The sequence below is a fragment of the Bos indicus genome, chromosome 11 (genome assembly GCF_029378745.1).
Source record: "Bos indicus isolate NIAB-ARS_2022 breed Sahiwal x Tharparkar chromosome 11, NIAB-ARS_B.indTharparkar_mat_pri_1.0, whole genome shotgun sequence".
NCBI lineage: Eukaryota > Metazoa > Chordata > Mammalia > Artiodactyla > Bovidae > Bos > Bos indicus.
This window is the reverse complement of record NC_091770.1, coordinates 92,366,120-92,379,999: the sequence shown is the minus strand read 5'-3', so window position 1 is coordinate 92,379,999 and position 13,880 is coordinate 92,366,120. Positions and strand designations below refer to the sequence as shown.

The 13,880-nt window shown below is 53.3% G+C and overlaps 1 protein-coding gene across 16 annotated transcripts in view; it reads right to left on the bottom strand.

Annotated features, from left to right (window-relative positions):
* Window positions 1–2,172: 2,172 nt before the first annotated feature.
* Window positions 2,173–13,880, bottom strand: part of DAB2IP (DAB2 interacting protein) — a 212,022-nt gene continuing 200,314 nt past the window's right edge. For 13 of the 16 annotated variants that reach the window (XM_019970743.2, XM_070799191.1, XM_070799188.1 and 10 more), the window contains 4 exons: window positions 12,120–12,313; window positions 7,274–7,361; window positions 6,355–6,425; window positions 2,173–2,362 (listed from right to left, as the gene is read on the bottom strand). In XM_019970743.2, coding sequence (XP_019826302.2) covers window positions 2,188–2,362; window positions 6,355–6,425; window positions 7,274–7,361; window positions 12,120–12,313 — 528 coding nt within the window. In that variant the 3' untranslated portion in view covers window positions 2,173–2,187. Of the gene's footprint in view, window positions 2,363–3,390; window positions 6,426–7,273; window positions 7,362–12,119; window positions 12,314–13,880 lie in introns of those variants that run through there. The other 3 variants (XM_070799190.1, XM_019970750.2, XM_070799192.1) reach the window with 2 other exon arrangements.

Here is a 13,880-nt window from a genome sequence, read left to right as displayed (position 1 = left end):
AGTTGTATGAGCTGTTTGTATATTTTGGAAATTAATCCCTTGTCAGTCACATCATTTGCAGATATTTCTCCCATCCCACAGGTTGTCTTTTCATTCTGTTTATGGTTTCCTTTGCTGTACAAGAGCTTGCTAGTTTGGTTAGGTCCCATTCATTTATTTTTGCTTTTATTTCTATTGCCTTGGGAGACTGACCTAAGAAAACACTGGTATGATTTATGTCAGAGAATGTTTTACCTATGTTCTCTTCTAAGAGTTTTATAGGATCACATCTTATACTTAAGTCTTTAGGTCATTTCGAGCTTATTTTTGTATATGGTGTGAGTGTGTGTTCTAACTTTACTGATTTATGTAGAGTTGTCCAGCCTTCCCAACACCATTTGCTGAAGAGACTTTTTCTCACTGTATATTCTTGCCTCCTTTGTCCAAGATTAACTGACTGTGGTTATGTGGGTTTATTTCTGGATTCTGATCCATGGAGCCGTCTGTCTGTTTTTGTGCCAATACCATGCTGTTTTGATAACTGTAGCTTTGTAGTGTTGGCTGAAGACTAGGTCTCATGCCCATTTCCTATTTTTGGAAGAATACTTCAGCTTTGTATTCTGTCACTCCCATTAGGTATTTTATCTTTGGATGATATGAAAAATCTAATAGCAGCTCGTTTGTGATCTGGGCTTTTTTTTTTTTAATCCTATTATCATCTCCCTAAGGATATTGTATTTTGTGGGAGGGTTGTTTTTAATGCTCTTCTCTTTCCTACATTGTCTCTATCTCTCATTCTTCTCTTTGGCCGGTTGATTTGGACTCTTCCTTGAAACTTTTTTTTTTAAAGCTATTATATTTGCAAATAGGGGAGTTTGTTAGGACTAGTGAAGCAAAGGCCTGGGGAAATTCATATCTAGTTTCTTTTATTTGTTGGAAGCTTTGCTGTCTGAGGGGTCCTGGCTGTCTGTGCTCTTTGTGTGTGTGTGTGTGCACGTGCGCATGTGTGTGTGCGTGTGCGCAAAGGCCCAGTACACACTGATCTGTGCCATTGTAGGATGTTGGAACAGTGATACAGTCTTTACATTGAGAAATATGTGGAGGTCTTTTCTCTGAAGCCAGTTTTTCCAATGAAGAATGAATGTTCCAGTCATCTGTCTTGGGGACAGATGCCTGGTCCTGGGCATTCCAGGAGCCTTGCAGGTGCTGGTGGGCTGGGCACTCTGGAGGGCAGCTCACTTCATCCCTCCCCCCTTTTAGACCTGTACCTTTCAGAGCTCTCTGTTCTGCCTGGTGTCCCCACGTCTGGAGCCTACCTGGCTCGACTGCTCCAGGCGATGTCCAGCTCCTTACAAGGGGAGGTGGCAAAGAGGATTTTTTCCTGGCTGTGCAGAACACAGGGAGAAGACTGGAGTCTGGTTCCCCCATTTCCAACCTGGTACCCTTGCTTGAGGGTTTCCCAGGTGGCTCAGCAGCAAAGAATCCACCTGCAATGCATGGCTTTGATCTCTGGGTTGGGAAGATCTCCTGGAGAAGGAAACAGCAATCCACCCCAGTACTCTTGACCGGGAAATCCCACGGATAGAGGATCCTGGGGAGCTACAGTTCATGGGGTTGCAGAGTGAGACATGACTTAGTGACTAAGCAATGACGCTTGCTTGGCCCTGCATCATGCTGGGGCCTCACAGGGCTAATCAGTTCATTTCTGGTTCATCTCTCTCTCTGCTAATGTAGTCAACAATCTTTCATCAACTTTCAGCAGCCAAAGCCTTTCAAATTCTCTTAAATTCTGCTATCTCCTTCCACATTAATTCTGACCTTGTGAGTGAGAATCTTTTCGGTCCTTTCCTGTCAATAGAGTGGTGCTTGCAAAGGAAAAGAGATGAATGCATGTCATCAATATACCTTGTTTAGGAGACTATTTCTCTTAAAAACCTAATCTTACTGATTCAATAGATTTTAAACTTTCTGATAGAAAAACCAAGTAAACATCTTTTTAGTGATCTCTAGTTTTATTGCTTCAAGGTACAAAATGTGGCCCAAACTGTTTCTTTGGCCGACTTTCTAAGGTTTTCCTATCTTGATGTATGCAGTCAGTTTTGGGTAATGTTCCAAGTATACTGGAAAGAAGGTGTGTTCTCTCTAGGGTAAGAGCTTGATGTATTCCTGCTTATTAAACTTTATTAATTATTAAAATCCTCTGAATTCTTAATGTTTCCTTGATCTGTCATAAACTAATACTGGTGGTGTGTTAGTCTCAAATGCAATTGTGTTTTTGTTGATTTTTTTCCTCTTGCATTTCTGGCAGATTTTGCTTTCTATCCGATGCTCCTTAATCCACATGTGGAAGTTCGTGGCTCCTGTAGCTTCATTGTAAGTGCCTCTGTCAACAAGAAAATTTTTTCTGTTGCATCTATTGCTATTTCCTTGAGTTTTGTATTTACAGAGCATCACCCCAGCAGAGGGACCAGGGTCAGTGGTGCAGAAGCACTGAGGCGGCCCATGGTTTGGCTATGAGGTGGTAGAAGTGTGACAGGTAAGCCAGGTGACGGAGGGCTGGGGAAAGGGCAGGAGGTGGAGATGGCTGGTCCCCGCAGGCAGTACACTTTAAAAAACGTTGTCTGAGGGAAGAAAACCTTCCTGGAGCAGGTGATGAGCAGGTGGAGAGCTGGTGTTCTAAATGCTGTGAGCAGCAGCAGCAGGGGCCGAAGAGTGAGGACGGATGAAAGCAGGTGGCCGGGGCTGCCTCTCTCATCACCACTGCAGGGATGGAACGGTGAGGGCAGGGCTGCCCAGCTGGCGGTGACCAGGGCAGAGGGTCACTGTGGCACCTCCCACCCCCGCCCCTTGGGATAGGAGGGTGGCTCTCAGAGCAGCAAGAGCATCTGGCTGGGAGGTCTGCGAAGAGGCACCACGGTGGAGAACAGGGCAGATGGGAGCCCAGGGACCTGGTCTGAAAGGGGAGTGCTTCTTCTGCAGTCCTCACCTTGTGCAGGTACAGCCGAGGGGCTTGGGCACTGGCTTGTTCCCAGCAAAGGCCCTGGGTTCAGCCTTGCGGGCAGGAAGGAGGTCACGCATTGGGGCATCTCAGGTATCAGGGTTTTTTTTATGTTTAGTTCAGTCACAACCTGCTGGTGACCCTGGACCAACCTCCCTCCCTCCTGGAGCCGGATTTCAGGGGCTGGGGCAGCAGAGTCTGGCAGAAGCTGGTGTCCACTACAGGTGAGCCCAGGGGGTCACGCTCTGGGGGACTAGAGGGAGGAAGAGATCCCATCCTCCTTCCCTGCCCTCAACTGCCACTGGGGTGAACCAAGTGCTGGGGGCCCCTGGTACAGAACAGTGTCAGTCTATGACTTGGGGGTCACCTCTGGAAAAGCTCGAGACACAGCTGCATGGAGAGGCGAGTCAGGCTTAAAATAGCTAAATAAATCTTTAATATTTCTAATTGCAAATGTACAGAAATTGCACAGCCACACAGTCTTAGAACACCAACAACTTTCTCTGTACATTATTACATAGTTAGAGTCACAGCTGGAGGGAGGCACTCTGGCCAGACTCCAACGTTTGCATTTTTTTCCTTTTCACATACTTACAAAAGGTGGGGCGGGAGGTGGAGTGGGGCTAGGGGAGCTGGGGGAGTGTGTAGAAAAAGAGGGGCTGTTTCCCTGGGGTCTGCCTTACGCAGACGGATGGGTGGGAGGGAGTGAGAGGTATACACCGGGGCAGATGCTCTGCAGGGTGGGGGTCACCTGGAGCTCTGCCCTGGGTTCCCCACCCCCATTCTGGGCGGTTGGAAAGAGTCTTCACTCATAGGAAGTTTGGCAGTTTCCTTCACCCTAAACATAAAAGTTAGGCAGAAAGTCAGGCCTCTCTGTTGGCAGGAGAGGGCTGGGGGAGAGCCTTCTCTGGTGGCCGGGGGTGCGGGGCACTGGCCTTGGGACCCCTGCCCCCCGACCCCTCCCTTGGGGATGCGGGTTCAGGGTGACCCAGGAGGGGGTGCGCGTTCCCCAGCCACCCAGACAGCACGCTGCAAAACCCCAACCCCCAGATCCCTGACCTCCGACCTCTGCCTCCTGCCCAATACTGTTCTCTAGATTAAAAATAAAATAAAAAACCGTCGGAGAGCAGCGGTCCCGGGCAGCCCTCGGCAGCACCAGGACGGAAGGACTATGTACAACCATTGGGTGAAATAGTTACATTACAGTCAAACACCAAGAACATTTACAAAAATCGTCAGACTTGCAGATCAGATAAAAATCTGTAGAGAGTCTGTACACTTTTACAGTTTTTGCACTAAGTAGATAAGGCTCTCGGCCCGAGAGCTCGCAACCCAGGCCAAGGGCCGCCAGCACCGGCCTCCGGAGTCAGGCTGTGCAGGCCCTGGGACCCTCCCCCTGTATTGCTAAGAGGCGCTCAGTTCAGTCCGAGGTCGCTCAACGAGGCATCGGCGGGAGAGGGGTGGGGGGTGGGTGGGGAGGATTCGCCAGGCAGAAGAGGGGTGCGTCAGAACCAGAGGCGGACGTCCCTGGGGCCAGGCCCTGCCTACGCGGCCAGAAGAGTGGGGCAGGGCCTCCACCCGCCACGGCCTGCCTTCCTGAGGTCTGTGACCTTTCGGGGGGTCCTGACCTCTCCCCACCAGCAGGTCTCTGGGCTAACTGAACTGCAGGTTCCACCCCAGGACGGGGTGCAGTGCGGTCTTGAGTTACCCACCCCCTGTTGCTCCCCAACTCTGGGTCCTGGTGGAGCAGCTCCCGCCTCAGAGGCAGGAAGGGGTGTCTCCCCAGCTTTCCCACGGCTGAAGGCAGTCGGGGTGGCTCCTGGCTGCGGGATGGACGCCCCAGCTCTGGCCCCCAGATTCCCCAGGGTCAGGGTGGGAACAAGGACGAGAGAGACCCAAGTTCCTGCCCACTTACGTCCCGCAGGGCTGGGTACGGGGGGCAGTGGGGAGGGCCCACAAGCTACAGAACAGCCTGGGGCTGAGGGAAACCGGCCCCAGCCGTGGGTGGGCCCCTCCCCTGTCTGCAGCGCCTGGGTCCTCGGTGGGCCCGGGAGGGTGAGGCAGAGGCCGGCCGCACGCACGGGGGTGGGTGCAGGCTGCCGCGGTCTTGGAGAGGGAGCAAGTCTAACATCCTCCAGGGCCGCTATTTCCCATGCAGTGCGCACGCTCAATTTAAAAGGCCCCTGTGTTCCAGCAAGCGAGCAAGCGGGCTTTTGTTTCTAATGCATACTGTGAAAGGAAAAAAAATCACAGTTATCCACCTTCTCAGGGCCTGTGGGCACTAGAATTCTTTTTCTAACCATCCACCAGGAAAGCTCAGCCTGTCTCTTGGGAGGGTGGGGGGGCTGGGGTGGGGCGCACCTGCTGGCCACTCCCTGTGGGGCCACCGTGCCGGCACTCGAGCTCTGGGAGACAGGCAGCCACCGCTACTGTGCCACCTGGGCCAGCTCTGCCCAGATCTTTGGCTTCGGGCGGGGGGTGGGGGGGCCAGCACATCAGCCTGGGCCCCTGCGGCAAGTGAGGGAGGCTCTGATCTTCCCACGGGTACGAGGGCCCAGAAGAAAGAGCTGAGATCCTCACTGGGTCTATAGACTATCTGACAGAGTTAGGGCAGGAAGGGGCGGGCCGAGGGGCTGGGGACAGGTGTGGGGGTGACGCCTCGGCTCCGCACAGCCAGGAGGGGGCCCCGAGCATGCACTGGCAGGTGCTCAGGGTGGAGACAGGCCGGGGGGACACAGCGCTCTGGCAGCTCCATCCTCCCCACCCTCTGCCTGCCTGCTGACCACCCGGTTGGCTTCTGGAACTGAGTGACAGGTCCCACAGGGCAGCGCCTGGCTACCCGGGAGTCCTGGGTCCCTGGGAGGTGAGGGGAAGCCACGGCAGGAGACCCCTGGCTCTCTGACCCTCCAACTCTTCAGGCGGCTCCCCCTGTGCGGAGGAGGGGTGTGTCGGTGGGGGAGGAGGTACATGCACTCGGCCAAGTGAAGGAGGAAAGGGGACGTGCACCAAGTTCAACACCCAAAACAGAGACACTGCGGCAGGCCCCTGCCCGCGCCAGGCTGCACCCACTCCCCAGCCTGCACCCAACACGCTTCTCAGGGGAGCGGGCTGGTGTCTCCCGCTTGCGCTGTGTCAGTCTCTCGCGGCTCCCTCTGCAGCCGCCTCCTGGGCCGTGGGTGGAGTGGGGGAGGCGAGCCTCGGCCTCTGGGCCCCCGGCGCTGCTCCTCCCCAGGCCGAGACCCCGCCCTGGGCCACCAGAGTCCTCCCCTCCTCGGGCAGGTTAACAATTGCTGCTGTTTCGGAACTCGCCGTTCTCAGTAATCTGCAATTTGGTGGGGTTGGTGGGGGAGAGGCCGTTACGGGCTTGCATGCTGTACCTCTCTTTGAGCTGCGTCAGGGCGCTCATGAGGCGCGCGTTGGCCGCGTCCAGTGAAGCGATGCGCTTCTCCTGTGGAACAAAGAAGGCGTCAGCGGGGGTTAGGTTGGTGGGGGGCGCGGGGTCCATGCCAGGAAAGGGGTCTCCCCAGAGCTGTGGCTGCCTACAAGAAGAGAGGGGAGGGAGGCGGCTGGGAGGACAAACACCGAGGATGCAAAGGTCCTGAAGCCGGGAGGAGGCAGCTCGCCCTCATGGGAGAGGGCCGCGCAGAGCCTGCCTTCCTCGTGTCTCTACCTCATCACCTGCTTCTCACCCCAACGAGCGGCCCTCGTGGTGTCATGTACCAGCTCCTTGAAGCCCTGAGAGCAGGCACCCTCACTCGTGTGCGTGTGCACGTGTGTGTGTACATGTGTGTGTGCAACACAGAGGTCATAGCTCCCATCAGCCTGTGCAGTTTCCTGACTGAGCAAGGACTGGCGCTGGAGAGGAAAAGGGCACAGACCTGGATGAAGGAGACCGGAAGCCAGTCTCTCAACTGTCTTCCCCCCTCAAAGCAGTTGGGAAGCCAAGGGTCTGAACAAGAGCTCCCTTGCTCCCTCTCCCCACCGGCTGTCACCCAGCCTTCCCCATTCCCCTCCCAATAGCTTCTACTCTGGTCAGAACACCTGGTGAAAGGTAATACCTAACTAAGCTGCCCAAGCAGGGGAGGAGCAGCCCTGCCCTTTTCAAAGCCTGTCCTAGTGAGCATGTGGTCCATTGAGACCCTCGACTCTGACTTCTTGGGGCAGAGATCCTGATCTCCTATCCTCCTTCGCTTCTGCAGTGGGGTATGACTGAGGATGTGAAGAAGCCAAAGCCACCCGCTCCTAATCCCAGGTCCTTTGACACCCGTGGCTGTCCGAAAGGCCAGCGCCCCACACCTGAGCGTCAATGATCTTCTGTTTGGAGTCTACAGCTGCCTGCATCTCCGCGTGGTCCTTCTTCAGCTCCTCCTCCACTGACATCAACCTGTGACCAGAGACAAGGACCATCAGGCCGGCATTTGAGGCTGCCAGTGAGGGGCTGAGTGTGGGGCCTCATGGGAACAAGTCATCACACCCTCACAGAGGGGGACACACTAGGAGAGCCCCTCCTTGGGCCACAGACTCACCTCCCACACTTGCCTGGGATGGAGGTGGCCTCCGCCACCCGACATGGGCTGAGCCTGTTCCTTCCTTACATTTCACCTGCCCCAGATTCTGCCCCCAAATCCCCAGAAGCCCCTGGCGTGGCCCCCTTCTGATGTTCCTCCAGGAGCCGAGGTGGTGGGGCGGGTATTAGATCCTCACGCACCCCAGGGCCAGAGAACTTTCTCCACCCACTCTGTATTCACTGAGGCTGCACCAGGTACTCGAGGTGGGAGGATGAAGCCTCAAGGCGCAGGGAGACAGCAGCTACCCTCTGCATGGGAAGCTGCGGAGCCGTGGGAACGGAGACCAGGAAGCGGCTAACTGTCCCGCAGGGTGGAGTGTGCTGCACATGTTGAATGGGACACCGAAGGGCAGGCAAGGGCTGTTGGGTGGATGACGAGCTGGGACGACATGAGGATCACGGTGTCCAAAAGTCCTGAACGAGGGCCAGCGTGGGCCTGCTGCCAGCTGCTCATGCCGTGACCATTCCCGGTCTCACCCTGCTTGTCTCTCACACACCTGTCGGTCACTGCTGATCACTCCCAGCTTCCCACTACACTCTCTGGGTCTGCATCCTAGCTCCCTGGTCACTGCTCTGGAGACGCCTTGTCCTGTCTGCCCCGAGGACCTCAGGCTCCCCAGGGCTCTGCCTCAGCCCGTCATTCTTGTTGCTCTTCTCAGATGAGTTCACTTACTGCTTTATTTGGGCTTCCCAGCTGGCTCAGGGGTAAAGAATCAGCCTGCAATGCAGGAGGTGCAGGTTGGATCCCTGCGTTGGGAAGACCCCCTGGAGGAGGACATGGCAACCCACTCCAGTATTCTTGCTGGGAAAATCCCATGGACAAAGGGACCTGGTAGGCTACAGTCCATGGGGTTGCAGAACAGTCAGACGCGACTGAGCACGCACAGCTTTACTTCTGTCTCTACCCTCGGGACTTCCTGCAGCACAGCATCTAACCCCCCGGCAAGCACTTAGTCCATCTCATAGCAGACACACAGGACCATCGTGAAAAGCCAGTGGGATCGGGGTTGAGGAGGAAGGGGCGTGGGATCCTGCCAAGGTCGGGGGTGGGCATTCCTTTGTCACAGGAATGTAAGACACTGAGCAAAGCCTGGATGAAGAAGAGGAGGTGGAAGCAACGGAGGAAGTGGGAGAAACTTCTGTTCCCGGCTCTGGTGGAATAACAGGCACTGGGTTTAACCTCCTGCCACAGAAACACCAAACTAGAAAATGGAACAAAATATATGACACAAAGGTTTCCAGACACTGAAACACAGGCAGCATGGTATAGCACGGGACTCCCAAGAGATGGGAACACGTGAGGGGAGCCCCGCCCGCTGCTGAGAGTGTCCAGGCAAGCAAAGGACGGAAGTGATCACAGACAGGCTACCTGGGAGGATGGGGGGCTGGGGTGGGGGAGGATGAGACGGTGGTGGTGGAGGATGGGAGGGTGGGGGTGGGCGTGGAGAGGCGAAAATGCAGAGAAGACTCTATCTCCTGAGGGGCCCCCCTTGGGGCTTTGGCTGGAAACTGGTCTGCATGCTTGTGAGAAAACAGGCCAGAGCCACTGGAAAGGAATACACAAAACTACCCCTAAAATAGTTTACGATTCTTCTAGGCAGTAAAAACACTCCTGTGTTTAAGTAAACACAGGAGGCATCAAGTAGAATCCCCAGAAGGAAACTGCCTCAACAGCAGAGCCAGATTAGCTCTGGACTAAAGACTAACCAAGACCCACCCCAACAGAGCTTACAAATAAAGAAACCTCGAAAGAATCAAACAAGACTCTTTCAACTTCATTGTGTCCCAGAACAAAGCCTCCAGGTACTTAAAGGAACACAAGACATCCAGCAGCTACGTAAAAAAATCACAATGTCTGCCATCTAGCCAAAAATCACCAAGCATGCAGAGAAGTAGGAAAACATAACCCTTAACCAGGAAGAACATCAATCAAGACAGACCTGGAAATGTCAGACAACAGGATTAGTAGATAAGGCCATTAAAACAACCACTGTGAATGTATTCTACGTGCTCAAGCGAACAGAGGAAAAGCATGAGCAGGATGAGAAGACAAACGGATGGGATTTAAACCAAACTGAAAGTTCAGAGGCAAAAAGTACATCTGAAGTGAAAAAAATACTGGATAGGAGTAACAGATTAGACACGGAACAATGAATGAACTTGACGGCACACTGTAACAATCTAAGATAAAACCACGAAAAAAAATTTAAAAATAAAACAGCACCAGCAGGACGTGGGACAATATAAAGAAGACTAATACACGTCCAATGAGAATTCCAGAGAACGGCTGGGGCGGCAGAACTCTACACCCACAGACCCAAGAGCTTAACAAACTCCAGAAACGTGAAGAAAACATGGCAAGGCACTTCACAATCAAATGCTGGAAATCGACGATAAAGAAAAAAATCTGCAAATCAGCCAGAGGAAAAGTGATATCAATACATTAAGGACAGAGGAACAAAAATACTATCATAGTCCCTACTATTATAGCCCATGTAAAGGCAAAATCTTGTCCACTGCTAGTTTTGGTAAACAGCCACACCATGCACATTCTTCTAAAACAGCAGAGGTACCCAGCTGTGACAGACATCCTATGGCCTGCAAAGCCAAATATCTATTATCCACCCCGTACAAAAAGTTTCCAACCTCTGCCCCTCATGCAACAAGATAAAGTTAATATGCCAATAAAGGAGGTAAGATGGAGTCATAAAAAGAACTCAGTCTAGAAGAGGGCAGGAAAAGGAACAGATGGTGCAAAGAGAAAACAAGTAGCAAGATAATAGGTTTAAACATAATTATACTGATAATTACATTAAATGTAAAAAGTCTAAACATTCCAACTCAAAGGCAGAAACTGTCAGATTAGATAAAAAGCAGGAACAATAAGGTGTCTGTGATAGAAACTCACTTTATGTAGTGAGTGAGGGACATAGCTTTGTTGAAAGTGTAAGGATGAAAAAGGATATAACAAGCTAATGTCAATAAAAAAAAAGTTAAGGGTAGCTGTATTAATACCAAAGTAGACTTCACAGAAAGGAATATTATAAGGGATAATTATGAGGATGTTATGAGGAATGTTATGAAGTGACCTTGTAACGATAAAGGGTCAGTTCATCAACAGCACATAATAAGCCTAAATCTGTATGCACCTAAAAGTTTCAGTGACTATAAAGTAAAAACCAACAGAAACGAAAGAAGAAATAAATCCGTAATTATGATTAGAAACTTCATTTTCCTTTCCTAAATAACTGGCAGAGCAGTAAATAAGTACACAGAAAAACCACTAAAGATACAGAAGACCTGAACAACACCATCAACCAAATTGACCTGGCTGACCTTTATAGCAAGGAGGAAACACACCAGGACTGGGTCGTAGAAATAAACGTTAAGTCAGCCACCGAATTCAGGAAAAGATGCATCGCTCAGAGAACAGGGTGAGAAGGAAGTGGTTAGGTTGAAAAGTGTTTTCCTGTTTGGAATCACACACAGGAGGTGAGCCAAGAGCAGAGATGGCAGTTAAGTGAACAGTGGGCTCCTTGTCGCCCGGTTACAGGCCCTCTGCTCACGCTAACCGTTTTAGAAAGAGGAAACCCACAGGTGAAGCAAGTAAACAATAATCAGGAGCAGAGAAGCAGGTAGTGTAAATAGGAGGGATTAAGGAAGGATTTGTTTGTAGTGGACAAAGCACGAGGCCAGGTTGGGAAACGTCATATTTACTGCACACCTGCTAAATCTACGCTCAGGACAGATCCCTGTACCACGGAAACTAACTCGTAAATGCACACTGTCTCCTCGCACCTGGTATTACTGCCATGAAGAGGGAGGCTACACCTCGACGACGCTCCCTGCTTACCGACAGGGGCAGAGCGGGAGAGAGGCAAATCAACACGGAAACAAAGACAAGCCGTCAATGAAGATGAGAGTCAGCACTCAAGTCACTGGTCCACCTGGAAATCTTCCTGCGTAGCCCACAGGCACCTTAAAACTCAACATACCCAACACTGGCCTCACCTCTCCCCCTCCCTACCCAAACCGCTCTTCTTCCAAAGGTCCTCATCTCAGTAGCTGGCACCATGACACACCTGGATGCTCCTGGTAAGAATGAGGGTTATTTTGTCTGCTTCCCTCCTCTCACTCCCACCCTCACCAGCTGCATGTAACTGACATGTGTTCCTACTTCTCCTGACCTGGACTGGATGGGTCCTCATTGTCTTTCCTGGTACCCTCTCCATCCAGCTTCTAAACTCTAAGAAAACGTGACTCCCCATGGGGGCCCCAAGGCCCTCTGCATGCTGCCTCGGCTGACCTCGCTTCTGCCAGGCCACCTTTACACTCTACCATCAACCCACGCTGTACCACGGGGGACGCCCTGCACTCCAAGCTCCCGCCCTCCTCCGGGCTGGTGCCACGCAATTCCCGCTACCTCAGACTCTTCTCCGCACTCAGCTCATCAAGGCAGCTGAGCAGCCCGTCCCGGGGATCTGGGGCCTCCTGGAGGGCAGCGGGCAGGTCTGCCACTCTGCGCGTGTGGGGCCAGGGCTGGGCCTGGAGCAGGGACCAGACGGCCGCCCTCACCTGCTGATGATGCCCTTCATCTGGATGTCCTTGTCCTCTTGCTGCCGTCGCAGCCGCTCCTCGCCCTCCTCTAGCCGTGCCTGGTACTCCAGCACTAGCTTCTGGGTTGTCTCCTCCTGGCACTTGAACAGGGTCTCATACTCCTCCAGCTTCTTGGTGGAGATTCGCAACTTGTCCTGCAGCACTGCCAGGTCCTGCCAGGAGGGCAGCGTGCCACGGGCACAGCACCCAGGACAGAAAGCACAGGTTCATGAGCCCAGTGGGAGGAAGCCTGGCTCGGAATGCCCCAGGGGTCATCACTAGCCCAGCCCAGTTCACACAGCGGGGAGACGCCCAGGGACCCCAGCGAGAGCTGCGGTACGGGGTGAGACTCAACACCTGGCTCCCGTCCAGGGCTCTCCCACCCCCAAGCCTGACCTACACCTATGAGCGGGATGAAGACTCAAACCCAGATCTCGCAAGTAAGGGTCTTCAGCTTCTCCTAATAAACAAAGGTAAACCTCTCCTTACAAAGGTAAACAGAGGAAATCAGAGCACTTTGAGAGGTGGGGGCTCGACAGGAGGGGAAACTTGGGTCCAGAAGGGAAGTGAACCAAGCACATGGGGAGCAGAGTGACTACTGGGGTGAGATACTAGCCTCCCAGCCTCCATTTGACCCTAAAGTCATGGCGAGTCGCATGGCAAGTGCAGGGAGAGATTAAAGGCAAAGTGGTCCAGGGCTCTCTGGGTCTGACTCAGCCTGGCACTCCCCGCCTTTGGGGAAGAGGAGGGATGTGTACATTAGCAAGAGAAGCAGTGAGCTAGGAGGCCCTGTGAGCTGAATAGAGGAGGAGGCGGGGTCAAGACCAGAATCAAAGGGTTGGAGGTGGGAGGTGGGGGCCCAGAGAATCCAGAGAGTGGGGAAGCAGGAAGGGCCTCTCCTTGGGTCTCCCTCCTCAATAAAGGGTGGCCCAAAGATCAGGAGATGGCAAGGCTATGTCCTGAACAAAACTGGCCCCAGAGGAGAGCCCAGCTCCAGGAGAAAAGGCCCATCACGGGTCTTCTGCTCAGAGTGGTGTCAGAAGGGCCCTCCCGGCACAGGCAGGACCAGAGTCCAAGGAGTACAAGGTAACTCCAGGATCTGCCTGCCAGGGTTAACAGCAAAGGAAGTCTGAGAAACAGCAGCTCCCTAGGCCAAGGAACAAGGGAAGAGAACACACCAGCTGCAGCCTGAGCCCTGAAATCCTTCGAGCCATCCCCGTAACTCACACATGGAAACGGAGTCTGAGAAAGGCGCAGAGCCTGGAGTGAGGCGAGCCCTCCTTGCTCCCCAGCCAAACTCTGGCTCTGGGAGCCCTGTGCCCCATGTGCCCTGGTCCCCTTCACGTAATAATGGTGGAAGCAGGTGGATGTGGTGGACCGAGGAGGGGGATGGTGGAGGCGGCGGAATGCAGCATGGACATGAACCCCTGGCCCCAGGCCGGTGGGAGGGAAAGCAAACACCCTGACTCATGTGCCCTCACCCGAGAGGCTGTGACAGGCTTTCCCAGGGCCAAGAGGACTGCGGGCACCCAAGGCGTGTGGGCAAGTGGCTGCTGTTCTGCGGGGCCTTGTGACAGTATGAGCTTTGGCCTCCAGGAAATGAGGGATCCGGGGAAGTTGCCACATTAACTAGAAGAATTTTGGAGAACGGAAGCACCCCACTGCCCACTAAATGCTAGATGTAATCTAGGGCTGGGGTTTGGAGGCTTTAGGACTGAGACTTTCCTCCTGGAAGAAAGA